We start from the raw sequence: 25,403 nt of genomic DNA on the forward strand, positions 1-25,403 counted from the left end.
GAAACATGACACTGTTAAAAAATAATTATATTTAAAATAAATAAAAAAAACTGATGATGTTCATGTTCAAAAAAGAATCTAGGACTACTTCAATTTTCTACAGCCAATAATTTATTTAACAGGTGATTAGAGATATGATTCGGTTCAAATGATCCGAGTCAGGCGGTTCGCGAATCGGAAATCAGTCAGCGCACGCACACACACAGAGAGAGAGAGAGAGAGAGAGAGAGAGAGAGAGAGAGAGAGAGAGAGAGAGAGAGAGAGAGAGAGAGAGAGAGAGAGTGAGAGAGAGAGAGAGAGAGAGAGAGAGAGAGAGACAAAATCTGAGAGAGAGAGAGAGAGAGAGTGAGAGAGAGAGAGAGAGAGAGAGAGAGAGAGAGAGAGAGAGAGAGAGAGAGAGAGAGAGAGACCCCTCCTCTCCCGGGAGCGCCGCTGTCAGACTGCCCGTGCTGCGCCACAGCTGCCCCGCACTCTCTTACTCCCAGATGCGTGACTCTCCAGAGAATCTGACAACAATGTTTGCAGCTTTATGACACAACTTTACAGCATGCATGTGCTTTAAAATACGCCACGAATTACAGGGCACAAGAGGACGCGGATGAAATGATATTTAACAAGGAAACGCGTCAATTTAACTTACATAAAATGCCATAGTAGATACATTGACACCATACATTTTACTCCTTTAAGAGGCGCACTACTCTTACTTAAAAAAAGAAATACCATGGTACATGTCCACTATAATGTCATGCATACGGTACGCATCATAAAGGTGCATTTTGTAATGTTTTTGCCATTAAAATTAAAATGCTGTCATATCTCAATAAGCAACGATGGGTTAAAATGCAACATTATAAAAATGCATGTCTTTCGGAATCAGCAGGATGTGATGATGTGGGCAATGTGGCAAGTCCATATTAGTATTCCAACAGCGACGACCAATTTAACAAGACAGTTTTTGTGCCAGTAGGATGAGGTATCTTGGACAGAAATGGGCACAGTTATAAGTGCTATAATAACGCTGAGCAAGCCATTTAGCTCACTCAGTATTTTAATAGCTCTTACTGACCACGCTCACTCGTCATCATGACTGACCTTCATATGTCCATATGCTGAAAAACACAGCCAGTGCCACAGGCCAAAATCTGTGCTCTCAACTTCAGCGTACACACAGAACAATATGCATCAGAAAACCATGTTCTTTAGAGCAATGATTTTGTTCTGCGAAAACAAACGTTGTTCTGAACAAAGCATCTAAGGTTTCAGTAGTGGGAATGTTCCTACAGTTGATGCACTGTGATTTGTTTAAAAGTTTCCACTAAATAAGTGATTGTATCAACGGGCGGGTTATGACAAAAATTGGGGTCATGGGGCTTGGAAAGCTGTAATTTTAAATGCAAAGCATAAATTGCAACAAAGCATATAATTCTATCAAGACTTCGTCATACTCATATTCTAGTCAGAATATGAGTCTGATGCTCAATGGGGCTTTGATTATGAGACGTGTCTTAACCGAACCCAAACCCTACCCCAGACCTAAACCCACCATCTAAATGACGCTAAAGGTAAAGCGTCAGTTGGATGACGTCCTAGGATAGCTTCATCTAACTGACGTTAAAGGGTACCCTAAAACGTCGGATGTTGACGTATGGTCAAAAAAGTCAGTTAGATGACGTCCTGGGATGAGAATCTGTTGCGTTTACACAAAAGCTCATCACAAGTTGTCAGCACCATCATATACCATCATATGTATGCAACAAATTCTGCATTTAGCCAAGCACACAGCATTGTTTTGGATGTTCGACAAGTTCTTTAGCAAAACATACGTCATAAAGGCCTCTTTTGTTTCGTATCTTTAGGTTCCATCTTGAAATTGACAGTGTGGTTCAGACCAAAAGACTCAAGAGAACCGTCTCGGTCCACTTGGGGGGTCTCGGTCCACCTGTTTAGAGCACACCAGAGTTCGGATGGCATTGTTCACACTTAATTCAAATGAATCGCACTAAAATAGCGTTCGCACCTGAGTCAAAACCTGCCAATTGTGAACACAACCTTAGAACATGCTCCTATGCTATCCTCAAATGCAATGGCAGTTTAATTCACAGCATTCGTTTATTTGTTGAGCTGCATTTAGGCAGAAACACATTGCTCTTTCATGACTATGCAGAGCACCCTTAGGGACAACATGCACAGATCTTTGGGAACTTTCAAAGGCTAAGCATTCATCTCGACGGATGAAGCATTTGCATTCCCGCAGAACTCTTAATCGCATTTTACGGTGAATTTTGATTATCTAATAAAGTTTTCTCTGCTGCATGCAGGAAGCACAGCACGACCGAAATGGCATCATCACAGGGAACGTTACAGGAGCAGAGGCAGAAAAGGAGAGAGGGAAGGTCAATGATAGTGGTATCAGAGTGGGGCAAGGTCTGCATCTTTAGAACAATGACTTTGTTCTGCGAAAACAAAAGTTTGGAAGAGGACAACCGGACAAAAATGTGCATTCCATTATATGCATAATAATTGTTCTGAACAAAGCATCTAAGGTTTCAGAAGTGGGACTGTTCCTACAGTTGATGCACTGTGATTTGTTCTAGATAAAAGTGTCCACTAATTAAGTGGCGGTTTATGACAAAAATTGGGGTCATGGGTCTTGGAAAGCTGTCATTTTAAATGCAAAGCATAAAACAGAGACAGCTCAGAGACAAAGCTTAAAACCAAGCCTAAACTTTTTACATTCCAGCATAGCCAGACTTTTAACTAACAGCATTAAAGTCTTGTCCAGATTGCAGTTTATTTTGGCCAAAAATCGCCCAATTACAGAGATTAAAGGGTTAGTTCACCCAAAAATTAAAATTCTGCCAGTAATTACTCACCCTCATGTTGTTCCATCCCCATAAGACTTTTGTTCATCTTCGGAACATGAATTAAGATATTTTTGATGAAATCTGAGAGCTGGATCACTCCTCCATACTAGTCCAGTCAGGCTTCTTGAGGGATAGAAACTTGCTGGCCTCAAAAAGTTATTAAAGACATCGTTAAAATAGTCCAAGTGACTACACTGACTCGATCTTAAGTTTATCAAACACTTTTTGTGCAAAAAAAAATACTTTAATACTTTAATAACTTTTCGAGGTCGGCATGTTTCAATCCCTCAAGAAGCCTATGGACTAGTATGGGGTGATCCAGCTCTTAGATTTCATCAAAAATATCTTAATTCGTGTCCCAAAGGTCTTACGGGGTTGGAACAACATGAGGGTGAGTAAATACTGACATAATTTTCATTTCTGGGTGAACTATCCCTTTAACTTCAAGTAAATGTAAAAGAGACCAACCACTGGTTTTGTTGCTAGATGTCATTCGCAGATGGGTTATCTAAAATTAAAAAGCATTAAAAGAACGTTCATCAAAGAATCCTGAAAAAAAAAAAAAAACATTCAAAACCATACCAATCCAAAACATTTGAACGGTAGTATACATCCATCTTAGCTCTCAGCAAATACAGGGGTTGGACAATGAAACTGAAACACCTGGTCTTACAACACAATAATTTGTTAGAATGGTAAGGGCCTCATTTTGCATCCAAATACAGCACCAATTGACAGATAGAAGTCCTTCACAGTGACCAGAGGGATTATGAGCCGTTCCTCTTCCAGAACAGTGTCCAGGTCACTATATGATGCTGGTGGACTCGCTCCTCGAAAACACCTCAATAATATTCAGATCTGGTGACTGTGCAGACCATGGGAGATGTTCAACGTCACTTTCATCTTCATCAAACCCTTCTGTCACAAGTCTTGCTGTGTGTGTGTTGGTGCATGATCATGCGGTTTGAGCGGTTTGAGCATCAGGTGCTCATGATCCTCCAGAAGGGTTTGGTAGTCCTCGGCAGTGTCGTGTCCATCAAATACAATCAGGATTGTCATGATATTGGAGCTCAAACCATCACTGATCCACCCGTGCTTCACTCTGAAGATTGGCCGCCAGGCATATAGATGTGAAACCTCCGACATTGGCCAGTGTTTCAGTTTCATTGTCCAACCCCTGTATATGCAAGCAATGCCAAATATGTGGTTTACATTGGCATGTGCATTATGACCTAAGACATCCTGAATAAAGTCTGATGTATTCTGACCCTGAAGTAAAACAGCATCAGACTATATCACGGTAATACATGACTGTCAAATGTACAAATGTACACAGTCATTCTCAGCTGCTCTCCTGTATTATCAAGGGGAGGGAGAAATTTTTGGTGTGCTGAACAGGCAGCTATATATTTTGCTTTCTGGCCCTTTGACCTGGTTTAAAGTAGAGCACACTTTCAGACTTGCATATTACGCTGACAGTTTTAGAGTAAGAGTATACAATCAGGCCAGCGCAGGAGTTCAGAAGTCCTAAAGTTTATTGGCCGGATGTAATTAAAATATCATCATATGATACTGCCTGAAAGAGAAGCCCCGCTGCCTGGATTATCTCTAATAACAGCTGCATTATGGGACGCGGGGAGGGGCGCATATCAGGATGCCGCAGTGAGTGTGTCACTCATTTATAACATAACCGGTGATGCTGGGAAGCTCCCAATGACCACCTGTTCAATAGCTGTGCTGCGCCATTATCCGTTTTGTGATTACTGTCTTGTGTAATGTAAAGCAATCTGGACATCTGGATTATACATACATCAATTTCATTTTTATTAAAGAGGAACCATCATGCATTTTTACATGTTCTTTATTGTGTAATGATGCAGTTTGAGCATGAAAAATGTCTGCAAAGTAGCACAAAGTTCACTCCAAAAACAAAAGATCAGTAAGCACTGTTTCAGAACTCCCTGAAACGCTTCGATTGTAGTCGTTTTTTTCTTGCATGTAAACATCACAATATTAGCTGAAGGCATATGAAAATAAAAAAGGTTTGAGGCATGATTGAGTCCCGTGCGAATAGGCAAGGGCATAATATGGCCTCTTTAAAATACTGACATGGAGACTTGCAGATAAATGTAGATGTGTGTTTTTAATCTCGTAAAAAAAAGAACACCTCTTTTGGATATGGATTGGAATAGCAAGCAAACGGAAACTAGGTAGTGTTATGTCGTCAAGTGCTCTTTTGGAAACAGGGAAACCTATGTATTCTGTTTCTCTAACACTTCCTGTGTCCGCCACGTGAACCAATCTGCTGCAAATGACTGTGGTGTGGGACTGGAGCTTATCAGCACATTGCACACAAGATCCCTGCTGTGAAGCTTTCAACTTCTAACTTCCAACTGGAGCCTCTCATGTGGAACGTAATTGAATGGCAACAGTCAGAACTGATTCCTGAAAGGAACAGGAACTGTAAAATTCTGCCAGCATTTATTTAACTGTTCCAAAACTGAACAACTTTCTTTAGCCTACACTTTCTATGTTCCAAATCATCTGAAGCAGTGTTGTTATTGTTAAAGTCCTCATGAACTGGAAGTTGCAACCGACTTTCTCAGTGTTGTGATTTCCAAGTAAAACGGAAAATTGAATAGAAGGCAGGGTTTTATTTTAGCACACCTCCTCTCCATCCCTCGCTCAGCAGACTGATGGTTGGAGGGGAGTGGTTTAGGATATTCAAACCAAGCCATCAAACTGACGTCATCAGAGAGGAAAGGCCATTCAGAGCAAAAGCAAATTAAGTTTTATTTTTAAGTGGATTAAGTGTTCTCCACAAGACTAGAAATGTGTGCAAACAAAGAAAATATGGTCAGTTTTGATTTCATGATGACTTTAACTGAAACCAAAACTAAAAATATTAAAAATGTTCAGATTATGAACCATTAAAATATAAATATTAGATAAAAATATGAAATAAAAAAACTTAGACGAAAGTTAGAAATAAAATAAAATAAAATAGGCTGGTTGAAGTACTAAAATTACAACAAAACAAAAAAAAGCTATAGAGTGACCAACATGAATCAAATTAAATTTGAGTAAATTAAAACGAAAACTGAAAAATAAAAACTAACTCAAAAGATTAATAAAAACTGTAATAGTATATAAATAATACTAAAATAAGACTGTTGTCATAAGTCATAACATTTACAAATAATCTTGCCCTATCTTCTATAATAGATACTGGCACTTGTAAATGTGCATTTAATTTAAAAATTTTACCATTTGGATTAAACAATATTTTGTCTTCAGTCCAACCTAAATTATATACAAACAACAAATGCAAATGAAATTTGAAGAGATAGAAAACTTGAGAACATCTTTTCCTCCAGAGCTTTGATAAACACACATACTCAGTGAAACACATACTTAACGAAAAGTGTCGTATCAGTGTTGAGTGAATGTAAATTAAAGACTAGTGTTCAAAGTTTTCCATAACATTTTATAATGAGCCCATGTTATGTAAAGGGTAAAAGTCTATTACAGTAATCAGTGAAATGCCTGTGCTTTCAACATCCAGGACAATATGACAACATGCATTCAAAATTCATTATCTTTTCATTATCTAAGAAGAAAGAGCATGCACAAATTAGTGCATAATTTTCTCAAAAAAGGCCAACAGACATAAGGTCCATTAGCCTTTTAAAACATGTTCTTTCACTCCAAAAAAAAAAAAGAAAAAATGAATGCAGATTTACATCAAAAGAGTGCTTTTACGGCTTGAAACATGAACACTACAGAGAAACACACATGTAATGCACAGAGAGTGACTTCTGAGACCTCTTAAGTGCCGAACTTGTGTTTTAGCTCCGTAGTTAAAGCATCAGTGAGAAGCACACGTTTCCAGCCATAAACAGTGCAGAAGGGACATGTGACTGAGAACAGCGTGAATGTGAACGTACCCCGTTCTCGCAGGGCTTGTCCGAGTTCCCCCCGCTCTTCCTGTCGGCCTGATCCGAAGTCTGACCTCCTGCTGGGAATAAAACAAGATTACATCATCACCCGTGCACTTGAACAAAGTCGAAACGGCTGCAGAGTGCACAAACTCCCAGCTGTGCATGGGACTTTTATATTAACAAAACATTCAAATAATATAACCACGCTCATACGTATAGCTGAAAAAGGAAGGAAAAGGATACCTTTCCATTTAATGAGCATGTGATCCAGCAGTGGGATTTTGGCTGGCATTTTAACCCTGATTACTCTTTGCCAAGACCTAGGTTGTTTGACAACGTTTACCAACCTCCAGTCATTTCTCTTTTGTGCGTCTTTGTTTCACCAGCACTCTCAGCTCTGCCATCTATAAATAAGCAGGGGCTTAATTCTCTAAATCCAGGGCTGTGTTATTATGTGTAATCCTGTCAGAGGCTCTGGATATACCTAGACCTTCTTGGACCACGCCGCCTGTGATAGGACTGTACACAATCCCACTGACCGCCCTCTGCTCTCACAGACTAATTTAGAATATAGTAATACAATGAACTACATACATGAGTGCTGCTTTCCATGCAAAACTTACAGCCATAATGTTGCCAGTGCGTTACTACAAGGTGGCTACAGTGGGGTTTTCGTGCATTGTTATAATTAAATCAAATAATAAAATAATAAACTGAAATAAAAACTTGATGGTTTGAGAATGAAGAAATTATTGTAGAATTTAAATATTAGTATTGTAGTTTTGCAGTTGTACTAAAAAATAATACAATATATTATTATTATATATTATTAAACATATTTTATTCTAGAGTAAAATAACATTATTACAATATATTTCTTATTTTATTTATAAACATAATAATTTTCTCAACCAAAAAAGCAGTCTTTAAGGATGGTTTGCAAATTTCATTTAATCATTTTGAGTGTTTTGTCCAGTTTTCTGTAAAGGTTATGTTCTATGTGTGGACTCTTAAGTTCCAGTGTTTAGTTCCTGTTGACTTTGTTCCAGTTGCTAGTTCCTTTCTATTGCTACTAATTGGTTAATTGATTATGTTCAATATTTCAATATATGTTCAATTATTGAGTCCTGTTTGGTTCCTCATTTAGCAACCCGGTCTCATCCCAAGACGTCATATAACTGACGTTTTGGGACGTCTTTTGACCAAACGTCAATATTCGCCTTTTTAGGGCCCCCTTAAACGTCAGTAGGTGAGGTTATGGGATCCTAACTCTACCCCAGACCTAAACCTACCCCTAAACCTAACCCATCACCTAACTGACGTTAAAGGTAAAGCGTCAGTTGTATGACGGCCCGGGATCGCCATCTACCGACGTTTAAGGGGGCCCTAAAAAGGCGGATATTGACGTATGGTCAAAAGACGTCCCAAGACGTCAGTTATATGACGTCTTGGGATGAGACTGTGTTACATTTAGCCATGAACAATGGGTATCGCTATATCGCTAATTATTTTTATCAATCAAGTTTAGAGGAGCATGTTTTGTAATTTTAGCCATGGCTTTGAGTTCACACAACAACGATGTACTAAAAATGGAAATGTATTTCCGAGTACAGACAACAATGTTGTCAAAACAATCCCTGTTCACATCAGCGAATACGTATAAAAACGCTGTATTATGCATGCCAGGCCAGTAGTTGGCAACGTCACTTTAATAAAGAAACACTAAGCGCCTATAGACTGAACACATGATACACACGTGTATGACGTCACCTTGCCTGCACCGTGACACCTACAAAATCACTCCAAGCATTCTAGAATGATTCATTATTTCCAAATAGAGCTTCAAGCAATTTGGTGAAAATTCCTGTATTTTTTCATATCGCAGAAATGCCAAATATTGCGATGTCATATTATTTTGATATCATGCAACCCTAGTTCGAATCACTACCCTATGTATGAGCAACATTAATAATGATGCTTTCTCCCATATTAAAACTCAAAGTCTACACTTCTCTGTTAAGGGAATGCATGCTTCGGACCATCGGCGTCTCTCGTCTGATGGAGCTGTGGTCTGTCTCAGGTGCAGAAATGAGGGCAAGAAGGCGGGAGACCAATTACACAAAAAGAGGATTAGTTACGTAACTGCAGAGGCAAAACTCTGCAAAGCCCATGGCTGACAGGACTCTGACTTAAAAGAACAACTGAAAGAATCAGAGTTTGATCAGAGTCCACAGGTTTAATAGAAAGTTATTCATCACAAAAATAAATGTCATATAGTTAATAGAGACATGAAATCAAATTTGACATATTGCAGTATTTATTATAAATAATTTATCTGTGCACTTACATACTTTTATTATTCATGTGTAACCTCATGATCTTTAATCAAAATAACTTTCCCTCCCTCTTTCAACAACATCTCTTCTCTTCTCTGATGATGTGTTCACTGGCGTTAGCTCAGCCAACAGCAAACCACCAATCATCCAATCAATTTACGATGGACAAAATCAAGTCCAACCCTACATTTTTTCTTGTTCAAGAAGCCGTTTCTCTCCAATATACGTCACAATAGGGAAGAAAAGACGATCGCAACTTTAAAGCAGCTCTATGCAGTTTTTTTTTCTACCTTAACTGAATAGCTTTGGAGTTATTGCAATTGTTATATGACTATTTTTGGGTTGAATGTTGTGCGCCACTCGTTGTTGTGCTTTGCGTGAGTGCTTTTTACGACAGTACAAGTACTCCACAGGGACTCTAGGGGTCACAGTTTGACAAAAAACGGAAATCCTGCAAAGTGCTGCTTTAATAGGAGTTAAACTTGATTGATAGAAATGATTCACTGATCACATCGCGAATCCCATTTATAACTTTAGCTTAAAGGAGTAGTTCATTTTTAAAAAAACTTTGCTGATAATTCTTTCACCCCCATGTCATCCGAGATGTCCGTGTCTTTCTTTCTCCAGTCGAAAATAAATTAACATTTTTGATGAAAACATTCCAGGATTTTTCTCCATATAATGCACTTTACTGGGCACCAAACGGATGAAGGTCCAAAAGACAGTTTCAGTGCAAACTGCAAACTGTTTAAAGGGCTTTAAACAATTCCAGATGATGAATAAGGGTCTTATAAACTGAAATGATCGCTCATTTAAAAAAAAATAACAAAGTTTAAGTTTTATAAGCTGTTCTGTGTGACTCTCCTGTTCGAACTCATTCATCAAAATGAATTGATCTTTTTCCGAGTCAATTCATTCATTTTGAACATTGAATGAACCAAATGACTCAAAAAAAGATTTGTTAATTTTGATAAACGAGTTTGAACAGGAGAGTCACAAAGGCGCATCACATAACAGAGCAAGGCGAGCATTTGAGCTTATAAAACTCAAACTTTGCTATTTTTATTTTTTTAAACGAGCGATTGTTTCGCTTGATAAGACCCTTATTCATCGTCTGGAATCGTTTAAACCCTTTGAACAGTTTGCACTGAAACTGTCTTTTGGACCTTGAACCGTTTGGTTACCAGTAAAGTGCATTATATGGAGAAAATCCTGGAATGTTTTCATCAAAAACCTTCATTTGTTTTCGACTGAAGAAAGAAAGACATGGATAATCTTGGATGACATGGGGGTGAGTAAATTATCAGTAAAAGTTTTTTTTTAAACGTGAACTACTCCTTTAAGCTACAGATAAGTCATTTAATTCATTCAAATCTTATATTTATTATGCCAGGCGACACGTAATTTGTCTGTCCTGAAATCAATAATGCTACGAAACTTGACACAATCATGGCCAATTAGACAATATTTGATACAATATGATACAATAGTTTCATATTAGTACAAACTGTTTAAAAGTTTGGGGTCTGTAAGATTTTTTTTTTAAACAAATGAATACTTTTATTCAGCAATGACACATTCAATAATTAAAGTGACAGTAAAGATATTTATTACATTACAAAAGATTATTATTTCAAATACATTTTTATTCATCAAAGAATCCTAAAAGAAATGCATCAGGATTTCCACAAAAATATTAAGCAGCACAACTGTTTTCAAGATAGATAATAATAATAATAATAATAAATGTTCTTGAGCACCAAATCAGCATATTAGAATGATTTCTAAAGGATCACGTAACACTTAAGATGCCGAAAATTCAGCTTTACCATCCCAGGAATTAATTACATTTTTAAAAACATTCAATTAAACAACAATAATATTGTAATATTATTTCGCAATATTACTATATATTGATCAAATATAGTGAGCATAAGAGACTTACTTTAAAACTATAAAAGCCTGTTAAGAACCACAAAGTTTTGAATGGTAATAGAAACCATGCACTGTCGTGGTCGTGGCCAGTCTTGCGTCACTTTTACGCACCTTGAGAAAAGTTTGCAATGAGAGACTCCTCGTGTCGCAGGTAGAACTTCACTTCCTGTCTCCTCTGACCCCATTTGTGGAGGTGCTCGAACATCAGCTGATCAGAAGGGATCGCTCTCTCTGTGAATAAGAACACAAACACTCTTTGTCTCAGGCAGGCTGTAAAACCCTGCACTCTACACTTAGCAGAGAGGATGTCAATGTCAAAAATGATACAATACATCTCTATTTTAAACGAGTCCACATGGTATTAAAACTTCAAAAGGAATATTACAACAGCCCCACAGCAAAGTATGGTGTCACGTCCAGATGAAAAAGGTCTGGCTATCCTTGCTGAGGGCTATCTTTCCTGGCTTTGACAGTGAGGCCGCGTGCTGTCTGTAGGTCACTGGAATAACAGGCCCACAAGAGCCATGTAAACAAACCTAGAGGCTGCAGCCTTGACCCTGAGACGTTCTGTCCAACATGCTCCCATCCACTGTCTAGGACAAACTCTGACAAGGGTGTCATTGTTCTGTGATGGACAGCGTTGCTTTCTCTGTGGGATCTGGTCCATGAACGTTTCCATTCAGTGCTATTTAGTGATGTAAAAGAGCTGAGCAGTACATCTGTATCTGTCTGCCATGTAGAAATCATATGGCATGAGTCCACTGACAAATCCTTGATTTTCAAAAGAGTTGAAAACATGAGACTGGACCAGAAAGTACTATATCACTTTGCAGTACTGTGTAATGTTAAATAAACACTAGTCTCAGCCTCAGACGGCACGCCTACAGACCTCACATCACATTATACGAAAATAAAGCTTAAAGCAAATATTAGACAAACAGTAAAAAGTAAATAAGGTAAATAAAGACTAAAAACGTAAACTTAATTTTTTTTATTAGGTGTTATAAATGTTGCCTTGGCAATTAACTGATATAATGATTCAGTAAAAGCACTAAAACCTAAAATAAATGTAAAGCTAAATTCCAAAAATGCTATCTCTAGCTAAGCTAACTCAAAACACTAATTACATATATATAATGCTAAAATAACACTAGTTCATAGTTCACACAAAAATAGTTGACCAAAATGGCAAGCTCCAATCTGATTGGATGGTCTTCAGCCATTTTTATGTGACTCAGGGTGCATAGATTTTTTTTTTTTTAAATCAGGGAAACAAAGTTGAACCATGATTTTAAAAATAAACAATTAATATAAAGAATTAGGCACTTGATATCTAATTTATAGCATTACATTGTTGAAAAATACAGTATCCAGATTTGCATACTAAGTTATATTAATGTAAGTTGAAAAAAGAATGTTAAAGGTGCCTGGTTGGTAGGCCTATACTAATTGTTGCGGATTTTCTAAGTATGCATTCATGTACTGTATGTTCTTTTAGCTAATATAGGGCATAACGCATTGCGCTTCATGAGAGGAGTTTGTTATGGTTCTCTTTCAATTTTTTTCGGATTGAATTAATGCATTTGAATGTAAGTCATTTAGCCAGATGCTAACACTTACAAGCTAATCAAGCAAACACTAAGTCCAGATGACTTCTTTCTGCATTAATAAAGTGGTTCTTGGACAGAGGAAGATGAAAATGCTCCAGACTTTGTGCTGATTGTTATTTACTGCCTAAAGTCAAACAAAAGTCACATGTACTAATTATATTTTAGCTTGGTCTTTAATAAGGTAAAATACCCTACTGTTCAAACTTTTGGGGTCAATAAGATTTTGTTTTTTTCAAAAACTAATCCATAAAACTTAAATTCCAAATAATGTGGAAACCGTGATACATTATTTCACTCAGGATTCTTTGATGAATAGAAAGTTCAAAAGAACAGTGTTTATTTGAAATAGAAAATCTTTTGTAACATTAAAAATGTTTTATGTCACTTTAGGTTAATTTAATATGCACCCTTGTTGAATAAAACTATTCCTTTCTTTAAAAAAAAAAAAAAAGCTTGTATGTGCTGTAGACCCGTACCTTTGCCTCTCCAGACCTCGGCGAGGTGGCAGCCGCTCTCCCCAGCCTCCTTACAGAACTCCACCACATCCTTACAGAGCGTCTCTGGAGTAATGGGCACCTCAGTCAGCAACTGTTGATTATCACTCAGAAATACAGTCAGAATCATCTGTAAAGAGGAAACAATAACATCTGTGTTTTAGTAAACTTGTAGCCTCTCATTTTTGACTGCGTAGGCTTCTCCTTAATCTTTCCTTGCCTTGCTATAATTCTCAAGCTGTTTACATTAACTTTCCCAGTGGTCTGGGCCACAACCGTCACATCAAATGAGTGCCAGTTGCAAAGACGAATGAGAGCTAAATAAAAGACATTCAAAACTTGAGCTGAAATCAAGTAAATTGCCTGTTTATTCTATACACTGCCAATTATCATTATGCCTGTTCTATTATCTCCAAACATACCAAAACATATTGAAAGAACCTTCAGGAAGGACAACACAGCCAGTAGACAGACATACAGACAGACAATGGACGGACAGACAGACATACAGACATACAGACAGATAGATAGATAGATAGATAGATATATAGATAGATAGATAGATAGATAGATAGATAGATAGATAGATAGATAGATAGATAGATAGATAGATAGATAGATAGATAGATAGATAGATAGATAGATAGATAGATAGATAGATAGATAGATAGATATACCGACAGAAAGACAATGGACGGACAGACAGACAGACAGACAGAGAGATAGATAGATAGATAGATAGATAGATAGATAGATAGATAGATAGATAGATAGATAGATAGATAGATAGATAGATAGATAGATAGATAGATAGATAGATAGATAGATAGACAGACAATGGATGGACAGACAGACAGAAAGACAGACAGACATACAGACAGATAGATATACAGACAGAAAGACAATGGACGGACAGATAGACAGACAGACAGACAGACAGACAGACAGACAGACAGACAGACAGACAGATAGATAGATAGATAGATAGATAGATAGATAGATAGATAGATAGATAGATAGATAGATAGATAGATAGATAGATAGATAGATAGATAGATAGATAGATAGATAGATAGATAGATAGATAGATAGATGATGGATGGACAGACAGACAGAAAAACAGACATACAGAAAGATAGATAGATATACCAACAGAAAGACAATGGACGGACAGATAGACAGACAGAAAGACAGACTATGGATGGACAGACAGATAGACAGACATACAGACAGATAGATAGACAGACAGACAGACAGATAGATAGATAGATGATGGATGGACAGACAGACAGACGATGGATGGACAGACAGACAGACAGACAGACATACAGACAGATAGATAGATGATGGATGGACAGACAGACAGACAGACAGACAGACAGACAGACAGACAGATAGATAGATATACCAACAGAAAGACAATGGACGGACAGATAGACGGACAGACAGACAGACAGATAGACAGACGATGGATGGACAGACAGACGGACAAATAGATAAATGATTGAAATAAATCTCTGTAGGTACAAGGCATTTTGGGTAATGTGTGTATTTTATTACACAGGTCACCAATAAAATGCAAACACATTGATGTATCCTTCATCCAGTTTCCTTTCACTTCACTTAAACATTTAAATACTGTACATCTTATAAATCCTTCTGAATTCAATTCCCACCCCGGGTAGGAATGAAGGCTTTACTTCAAAAGTGTAACACAATCCCTCCAAACAAGCAAGACCCAGATTGAAAGAGAAATTCTGTGAGGGTTGGATTACAGGGCAGAGCTATAATAATCTGATTAGGACGGGGTGCAAACATGCGAGCGTGTGGCAACAGAGAGCTAAGGAAACTGTTTCACTGGCTGAAGCCAAACAAATCCAGAAAGGGAAATGCTGCTGTGATCTGTGAAGACAGCGGATAATCCCGACCTGGACAGCTGCCTGGAATTTTATTGTCACGTGGTTTCATATTAAAATAGCCCTGGGCCAAAAAAAAAAAAAAGTCAAATCATGCTAAGACTACACATGAATAATTCATTAACTGGACTCTAGCCATGAGTAAAGACAAACATTTACAGTAAATCAAACAGAATTGAAGTGAAAGTTCCCTTCCAAAAAATTATATTCATGTCATTCAAAACTTGTATGACTTTCTTTATTCTGTGGAACAAAAATGAAGAACTTTTAGGCAATACAATGACTCTAAACCAATATATCTTTAATTATACTTTATGGAAAAAACACACACTTCTTAAAATATCAGAATAAAAAAAGCCAAACAGGTTTGGAACGACATGACAGTGAGTAAATGACATGAAAGTGACAGAATTTTTATTTTGGGGTGAACTATCCCTTTAAATGTTGATTGCATGTAACACTTTACAGTAAAGGGTTCTTTTATTAACATAAGTTAAAAAGTAAAAAGCAATACTTCTACAGCCTAAGTCTTAGTTAATGTCAATTTCAACATTAACCAATACATTTTTAAAGTCAAAAGTTAGTTAATGCACTGCGAACTAACATGAACAAACATTAAACTTTTTTTTTTTCAATCAACTAACATTAACAAAGCTTAACACATGCTGTAAAAATCATGCAGTTCATTGTTAGTATTAATATTCACAAATTGTATGTGTAGGGAAACACTGACATGTAAAAGAAATTAATGTTCCAGATTCTATACAATTTTAGCATTTTTATTACCAAAGAAAATAATATCACCTAACTATCCCTCAATTTGTATAAACAAACAAACAAACAAACAAAAAGCATCTGAAATTACAATGGAAGGAGGCAACATACCAGAAAATGCTTAGACTTTCATTCCATACATATTACTTGTTTGTTTTCACAAACTGAGAGAAGATAATTAGTCTGTCACAACCAACAGAATTACCACAACGTGTCCAATGCTAGCGTGCAATAAACAAACAAGCATATCCCAGCATGCTGCAATCATGTGCGTGAAATAGCAACCTTTGATTCATCATATCCGCGATCCATTCCAACTATAGCAAGACTCCATTTAGCTCTACTCACTCACACATGCACATGAACACATGTCAGTCTTCTGAAATCCATGTCCCAGACATGTCTCGCTATTTTAAGCTGTACACAAATGCCTGAACTTCTATAGTCAGCGTCTCCTTGTCTGCCCCTATATCTTGCTCGTCTTTAAGCCCTCCAGATCTTCACCTTAGTCAACCCATGTGGGGCCTTCAGCTTCCGGTCTTCCTTCTCCTGCGCCCGCGCTCTCTTCTGCAGCCACGGCCTGCCCTTGGAGGCGCTGACCAGGCTGCGCAGAACCATCCCCATGAACCTCCTCATGGAGCCCTGAGCTTGATGGATTGGAGCTGGGCAGCCCAGGCGCTGGGGAGCTGGAGTGTGTCTGTCTCTCTCTCTCTCTCTCTCTCTCTCACTGTGGGTGCCTGACTGTCTGTCTGACTGAGTGTGTGTGAGAGTAGATACTACAGAGTGGTCAAGGAAGGGGAGGGGGGTTTTGGGGGCATTTGGAAAAGGGGAGGGTGGGCAAGCTTTCTCTCCCAAATTGCATTCCCTCCTGGACAAGCAGAGGTGCCAGGGGAAGATAAGAAGTATCTGATGACAAAACACAGGGAGTCCTGTGACATGTTACTGATAGAGGGGAAAAACACACACTTCCCTGAACTGAGGTCGCCATAGGAGGTCATGCTCGTGCCACTTAAGTTATCCAACTAAGAAGCGTGCGGAACAGATTGACAGAGTGAACTTGGCGTTTACATCAGCTTTAGAATTTGCTGATCATCCATTCAAATTATAGACAAATTTAAATCTTTGGTAAATGTTTTTTTTTTTTTTTTGCTTCACTTTTTTTCCAGGGCATTGTGAAGCAGTTTCTAGCATGTTCTGGATGGTTGCCAGAGCATTGCTAAGTAGTTGTTAGGGTGTTCTATAGAGTGCATTAGCGTCCGGCCCCTTTTTCAGCGGCACTGGTTCCGGAAGTATTTTTCCCATTCATTTTTCCCATATGGATTTAAACCAAGCCAATCCACTACGAGGTGTATCACGACACTACAAACTTTTATTTGAAGCAAAAAAGATTTAGAAAATCGTACAAAATACAAATGTACAAGACTAAGTCCTTAACGGTCCTTTTAGTGAGGAAAAGAACTGCAATCCCATGAAGCACTGCAAACAGCATAATCAAATTGAAAACGATGGAGAAACATAAAACTCATTAACAAATGTTGATTACATGTATAAAAACAATAAATTTTAAGTTTACTGCAAAATACGCATATATACCGGTATATTCAAACATTTCAGTATTTTGAGAGTGTAGAAACATCGACTCGATTATGTCATTCGCAGTGCATCATGGGAGTGGGCAGAACTAAATAGCTATTTTGGCATGTTTAGCTTTTTTCGACTCTCTGATTGGTGTAATTTACTGTAGAGCATCATGGGTAATGTAGTTTTTTTATCAGGAATTCCACCGTTAAAGGGACACTTCACCCATTAAGCTTTGTATTTTTAGAAACTCAGTCATATTTTTGAATGGTCATGGTTTGTTCCCTTATTTTCCCCTGAGATGGGAGAAATAAGGATTTAAATGTTTTACTTCCTGCGTCATAATAAGGAGGAAGTCATATTTCATTAAAATATGTCGAGACTACAAACATTAGCTCATTATTATTCCAGGGTGTGGGACCCACTCACCCTACAGACCTATTACAGATCAGTGGGTGGGACTTCACTTGCAGAAACTGAATCAATATCAGCCATCTTGTTTGGAAGCTAAGCTAACAAGCGCTGTGGAGATAGGAAGTATGATAATGATGGAAGAAACTAAACGTGATGTGGAAGAAGAGGATTTTGAAATTCTGCTGCTCAAATCTGATGTTCGTGGCTATCTTTACGAGCCGCAGTATAGTGAAGAGCAGCTGAGACTGATGGAGGAACCGGAGGCGGCTGCCTGTCGCGTTCGAGGAGCCCGGACTGGCTCGAGCTGAGGCAGACTGCTGTGCATGTGCTCTCGCTGTGAACTACGGACACAGATGGAGTCTGTCTGCAGCAGAGAATTTCAACGATGGCAATTTCTCCTGAACGAAATCTCTGAATCATACGAGCACATGGACGTTTGTATTGTGATGTTTGGCCTGACTGAACATCCAGGTATCATGCAGTAATTTACCATATAGAAATAAAATACAAACGAGGAGTAATTCACTTATGAGTTTGCCAATGTAACGTTAACAGGGTTTGTTGTTGTGGGAAGAAGGAGGCGGGAACCGGTGAACATTTAAACATTTTTATAGTAAAATGAACAAATACAAAACGAAAGTATAAGCCAGCAGCCCCTCATTGACGACTGCTGTAACGTTACTCACAACAGAAACAAAACACATCATAAAATCAGGCTTGTTTCTCTCTCGACCTGCCGTCGTCCTGATTTTATGCTTTCTCTCCTCCATGAGAGACGCGAGACCGGCGCGCGCCTCATGACACGGGTGTCTTTCATTATCACTCACGCCACCGGCCTTGCGCCGTCCTCTTACGTCCCTCGCCCTTGATCGTCCTGCTCGCCACAGCCAACTAACTAGAAATTTTGTGTGAAAAGAATTTCAAACTCTGGTGGCAGCTAACGTTAGCCTTGTAGACGGAAGAGTGATTTCTCTGATGTGTGCGCAGTTCCGGATTAGTGGGTGTGGCTTGCAGAGCTGTGCAATGTGGTGCATTGTGGGAGTTGTTGTCTTACATACAAATGCGCCCTTATTCGGTTACTTTCTGTCTTTTCTCGGTCAAGAGGGCGCCAAATTCAAAGATTCTTTTACATTTTGACTACATATATGATCCACTTTCAATAAAGATTAATGTTGAAAAGGTTGAAATGCTCCTTTAAACACAATTATTTTAACAGAAAAAAGTGCAGCTCAAAAATCAATTTCCTTTATGGAGTTTTTACTTCTGGAACCGTACTTGCACTCTATTGTAGATGGTTTCCAGAGTGTTGCTAAATAGTTCCATGGATGTTCTGGCATTGCTAAGGGTGTTCTGGATGGTTGCGTTGAGTGTTACTAAGTGGTTGCGTAACTCCCTGCAATAGCAGACCACCATTGAGTAAAACTCTTGGACATATTTTTAAAGAGTCTATGCCTCGAATTGTACATAAAACATACTAAGCACTCATTGTCACAGTTGTAAACATGACGGCTTTCTTCTTCCATGAGGGGTTCGGCTTCACAACATATTTGTTTCCAGACGGACCATTAAAGAAAACGACACACACGTCTTCCGAACATCCTGGAGAATTTAACCAATCAGATGACAACTTTGACAAAGTGTTACCAGCTGAGTGTACCATAAGCATCAGAAGTTCAGCCAGCAGTCTGTGGGCGTGACGTCTGTGGCTGAATCCGAAATCAACCCCTACATCCTCAAATAGGGCACTATTTGATGGGACGGCCATATATATTGTAGTTAATTATTGAGTGGGTTCATTTAATCCCACAATGCACCACAATAACGAGAGTAAAACCGATTTACGCTCAATGGCGGTCCAGATTCGCTCACTCGTTTTCATTCACTCCTACAAAAGAATAGTATTAGTGGACTAACATAGGGAATAGTGAATAAGGGTTTAGAGGGCGATTTCAGATTCCTCTAGGTGTTTGCTAGCATAGGTGATTACTAGCGTATTGCTATGTGGTTGCGGACAAGACCACATTAAAGAGCTCACCCCCAAAATCTAAATATATATGAATTAAATCCATCCTTAAAAGTGATTTTTTTTTTTATTGTCTGCTAGATGGATGTTATCAAAACAAAAATCAAATATCTACCAGTTTAGAAAAGTAAGCTGTGGAAAAACCCTAACCAAAAATGTGAGAGTAATAATTATAACCACTAATAACTAACAACCTCTTCCTCTGAAACACTGACTGAGCATTTTTGTTCATCTCTCTCCATGACGAATGTACAGTATCTAAGTAAGGGAAGAAGGTTTTCTGATTCCAAAGAAGGAGGTGTAGTCGCAGCACTCAATGCTTTGTCAATAATAAATCTCAGGACACAGACAGGCCTTGTCAGTGTGGGTCTCGAGTCGGGCGGTCCTGACAAATAGAGCTCTGACTGGGTATAGCTGCCCAGTTTCCACTGGAAAACTTTGTAACTTTGTAACAACATGGCATTAAATAGGACGCTTCTGTATGTAAAATCCTAAAAAAAAGATGATGAAACACATTTGTGACAAGCTAAATATATAATACTGTCAATCAGCTAAATACCCACATTTCTCAACATATAAGCGTTTTTTATTCATTTGATGCGGATGGGACATGCCCCCTCAGCTAAAGCATTGTGGGATTGTTGACACTTTGAACGCTCACCTGATTTACTGTACAGTGCCATCAATAGGGTGTCCATAGCAACGACTGCATCCACGGAAACATGTCAGTTCGTCTCACTACACTGCAGCTGGAAGACTTGCATAATTAAGTGCAGTTAACGGCAGTAAACAGCACACTCAATCTCTGAGCATTTAACGGCCCTGACAGCTCCTCGCTCTCATAGCCGACACCTGGACCCAGTGAGCTTGAAAACAGACCAGAGAGAATGTTTGGAGTTCACATTTCAGTTGGAGATTTAAAGGCAAGGAAAAGCACTTAAAGGAAACTGGAAAAATAAGAATAAAGCATCACAAGTAACTCCAAGTTTGCAGAAAGCATTCATAGCACTCACCAGCCTATTACTCATTATCGATAATCATTAGTCAAAGTTTTATCACAACAACATTGGTTGGCGTTATGAGGTTATGAGCTTGCAGGCTGGAATAGTGTCAGATGAAAATGGAAGAGGCAACGAACGAACAATATGTTTTTATTCATATAACTTTTTATAACTATATATTTAATCTATGGTTCAAATGTGTTTTTGAAAGACATTTGCACTTTTATTCAGCAAAGATTCAGCACAAAAAGCATTTATAATTAATGTTGCATAAGATTTTTATTATAATTAATTGCTGTTCTTTTGAACTTTCTATTCATCAAATAATCCTGAAAAACATGCATCATGGTTAAAAAGCTGTTTTCAACATGATAATAATAAGAAATGTTTCTTGGGCAGCATATTAGAATGATTCACGATGTAACACTGAAGACTGGAGTAATACATTTAAAAATACTGTACTACAATAGAAAATAGGAATAGTTTCATGCTCTGGATGTGCATCCCACAAATCTCCATCAACTGCAAGATGCTATCCTATCAATATGGGCCAACATTTCTAAAGAATGCTTTCAGCACCTTGTTGAATCAATGCCACGTATAATTAAGGCAGTTCTGAAGGTGAAAGGGGGTCAAACACAGTATTAGTATGGTGATCCTAATAATCCTTTAGGTGAGTGTAACCACCTTATGCAAGCGTAAAAACTTTTTTTTTGCGATAAATGGGTGTTTTTGCGAAATTGACGTGTTTCCGTTGGACGCAATTTCAATTTGTGCAATTTGAAGGGTAATGGAAACTGTTAAACACAATTATTTAAAAAAAAATTGATTAACAACCTCATAAAATTATCTTTAAAGGTTCAAAATCAATTTCCTTATGGAGAAAAAGTTTTTACTTCCGGAACCCAACTGTTGTACTCTACTGTATAAGACATGTTCAGATCATAAATGTACCACAACCTGACTGATAATAAATGATCAGAACTAGTCACAATGTAATCAAAGTACCCATAAATGCAAAGGTGATTCCCTCAGCAGGCTTAGAGATTCAGCAATACTGTGGCAATGCCATGAGGTCGCAATTTCAATAATGAGGCTCTGGGGAGATGTGAGCGACACTAGCGTGGACTCTAATAACTAAAGCACACTCTGGCTCAGCTGCTTACAACAGCGATGTGGGACGTATTAAAAATCCTGAGCTGCCAACACTCTCTGTTCTGAGTGCAGATGAAGTTGTAATCTCACAGCCTGAACTCTGCTTGCCACAGTGCAAAGGACAGGCCAAAACACACGATGAGATGTGTTCGCTAGCATTTACTTTGGGCAGGGGGTTTTCAATCTTGTAGATGCCACAGACCCCCAAATATGATCATCTTCATGGGACGGAGCCCATCCTAAAATTCAAAAGAAGGCTATATATTTTAATGTTTAAGGACCCAATTTATCCACATTTATTTATAAATACTATGTGTAGCCTATACTATAATCTCAGTGCTGGGTAGTAACTGATTACATGTTATCTGGATTACGTAATTAGATTCCCAAAAATGAAGTACTTGTAAGAAGATTATACTATGTTTTAAAATACTTGTGATCAGACTAAAGGTTTGTGGAATTGCACACACAGACCAGCCACTAGTCATATGCCTATCACTGAAAAACTGAGACACGCACAAAGCATTTGAACACTGCAGATTTACAGAAATCAATTCACTTTTAATTCTGTTTTCTCAGAATTGCATTTCTAATCAGCTCCTGATGAATGCATTAATTATTGAATAATCACCAGGTGAGTCAATTAACCATGTAACCATGAAAGGATTTGGTCTTTCAAACACATTAAAATGTACAAATTCTCGACATTTCATATTTGCATGCAATGAACGTCAGCTGAACCTCTTTGACCTATGTATTTACTTAAAGGGCCCCATGAGAATTTAAGATGGGTTAGAGCAATAATAAAATTAATATGAAATTAAAGTCAATAATAATAATAATAGATAATAGATAATAATAAAATTAAGTTCAGTTCAGTGCAGGTGTTTTATTTTGATTGTTTTCATTTTAAAATGATATATTATACAATTTTTATGATTCAATTACTTAATAGCTATTCATTAAAATCACAAACCCACTGACGGGCCATTAATCACATAATTTTCATTTTTGGGTGAACTAACTAACTGAATCTAAGCTCTAGTACTTTTCTAGTTACATGTCAATCTGAAGACCTGAGGTCCAATCGCACATGTCTGAGTTGGAATTTAACTTTAACCGATTTTTATCCACTGCTCTCATGAAAGCAAACAGGGCAAAACATGCTGTCAAAAGTGAAGGAATCGCTTGACTGTGTAATTCACAGGGGACGTGTGCAGTCCATTAACTCTAAATGTGACTGTGCGTGCAAAGGTGAAAAGGTTTAACTTCAGTACAGAGGATGCTATTTTCTTTCACCTTTGATCTTTGACCCCATCTAGCTCTCCCTGTAATCTGTGCTCTAATGTCTTCTATTGAGGGGCACTGTCTGCTGCCTCATGGAGATGGACCATAAAATGACAGTTTCTTCCCTAACAATATTCGGTGCAATGGCTGGGAAAAAGTGCTCTGGGATTTAGGGTGTGAGGGATTTAAAAGCACACAACCCTGAGTGTGTCACAATTTAGGAATTCTGACAACTTTTCCACAGCTCACCGCACAGCGTCTTAAAATACTCTCCGCAGGCTAAGGTTTTCATTCAACACAGCCACTGCTGCATCACTCTCACTCAGAAACTATGACAATACAAGAAAGAAATGAAGAATGTAGAATAAATGTCAGTCAAATTAGTCCAAAACACAATGTTTTCTAATTGGCGGGACAATCCTTATAAACGCAAGGAACATAAAGGAAAATAATCCAGTATTGGAAAAATATGAAGATACATTTCAAGCTCTGACTGAACTTAAATCACAATTTTAACCACCCCTGAAATGGATCATACAATTAATATTACCTGAGCAGTTGAATTAAATATAACACCACGCTCATTCTGGGACTTGCATTTATTGCCTTTATAGACGAAGAACATGATGGGATTACAATGCATATAAAGTTCAGTTGAGTGAAAATGAATGAAAATTGCTTTCATATACACAAACACAAACACACACACACACACACTTTATAGGGACTTTCCATAGACAGGCATAATGATTTTGATTCTGTACAAACAGAAATTCGATCCTCACAAACCTTATCCCTAAACCCATCACAGGAAAATTTTACATTTACAAAAAATACGCAGTTTTCCTCATGGGGACCAAAAAATGTCCCCACAAGAACACGCATTTTGAATATTGCCATCTTTGTGGACTCATTTTGTCCCCATAATGTAAGGTTTCCCAGGCCACACACACACACACACACACACACACACACACACACACACACACACAATATCAAACCAAGTGTGCATCAAATAAAGCAAAGTGATACTAGATTATAAAGCTTTAAGTAGGAACGAAATACATAATGTAGCTAAATACCATTAAAATAGGTTTTTGTTCAAATTCAAATTGAACTTGAACAAATAACTATTTTAATAGGACAAAAATACAGAGTGGATTAGGTGTCCAATATGTCCAAAAAGTGTTTAATTTACTGTAGTATTATTTAGAGTTAGCAATTAACTGATTTAAATCAAAATCTGAGAAGCCACCTTTACAGTTGTGTTAACATGTAGCCTATAGGGTGAATTCAGAATGATTGGGACACTTTTTGCCATTGAGATGACTTGGAAAAAGTGTCCCTGAATTCACCTCTAACAGTGATTATTATAACAGATAGGCCTATATTCATAAAACGAGACCTATAACTTTATATTAAAATCCATACTACACCGGCACTTGACAAAATACAGCATGACTGCAGCTTCCCTAACTATGATTGACAAAATAAGAGTCGCATTCCTTCATGATAACACTACCGGAATTCCGCAGTCCAACGCAATGTTTACTCAAGTTATGAATGAATGTTGACAGAGCTGTCAGTCATGATGCTGAATGACAGTTCTGAGATTGAGCGCTAGTAAAGTACCATCAGCTGTCACAAACTTACCGGCATCATGATTGCAGAATGGCGATATCAAACGGGAGATCTAGATAAAAATAAATAAATAAATAAGCAGGCGCCTGTTTTAACTCCCACAGAAGTGAAGACAAATAGTTCAGTGATTAATTCTGCTATTCACGCTCTTTGCCTGTTATAAGTTTGGTCATGTGAATGTGGTGAAAGGATGCGCCATCTGAACTGGGTCATTTAGGACTACGTCACAGCCGAGTCCCAATCCAGTGGCTTCGATGGTTTGCGCAGGTTTTTATGGCAAGCCGTATTAACATTAATTTACACAAATCATTTTTTTTTATCCATTTTTATAATCCTACTAGTCCATTACTTATTTTATTCTAATGTAGGCCTATGTACTATTTACAAGCTATTCATTAGATTAGTATATGGAATTATGATAATGGAATATA

The 25,403-nt window shown here is 37.9% G+C and overlaps 1 protein-coding gene across 6 annotated transcripts in view; it reads right to left on the reverse strand.

The window, feature by feature from the left end:
- The window catches only part of ppp1r13ba (protein phosphatase 1, regulatory subunit 13Ba), a 40,809-nt gene extending 15,636 nt beyond the window's left edge, over nucleotides 1-25,173 (reverse strand). Inside the window, exons 1-5 of one of the 6 annotated variants that reach the window (XM_089120217.1) lie at nucleotides 24,985-25,173; nucleotides 20,550-20,754; nucleotides 13,166-13,313; nucleotides 11,191-11,310; nucleotides 6,815-6,885 (exon numbers count right to left, since the gene is read on the reverse strand). In XM_089120217.1, coding sequence (XP_088976343.1) covers nucleotides 6,815-6,885; nucleotides 11,191-11,310; nucleotides 13,166-13,313 — 339 coding nt within the window. In that variant the 5' untranslated portion in view covers nucleotides 20,550-20,754; nucleotides 24,985-25,173. Of the gene's footprint in view, nucleotides 1-6,814; nucleotides 6,886-11,190; nucleotides 11,311-13,165; nucleotides 13,314-16,377; nucleotides 16,588-20,549; nucleotides 20,755-24,984 lie in introns of those variants that run through there. The other 5 variants (XM_039672491.2, XM_039672483.2, XM_039672458.2 and 2 more) reach the window with 5 other exon arrangements.
- Nucleotides 25,174-25,403: the final 230 nt, after the last annotated feature.

The sequence above is a fragment of the Pimephales promelas genome, chromosome 15 (genome assembly GCF_988280905.1).
Source record: "Pimephales promelas chromosome 15, fPimPro1.hap1.1, whole genome shotgun sequence".
Lineage (NCBI taxonomy): Eukaryota > Metazoa > Chordata > Actinopteri > Cypriniformes > Leuciscidae > Pimephales > Pimephales promelas.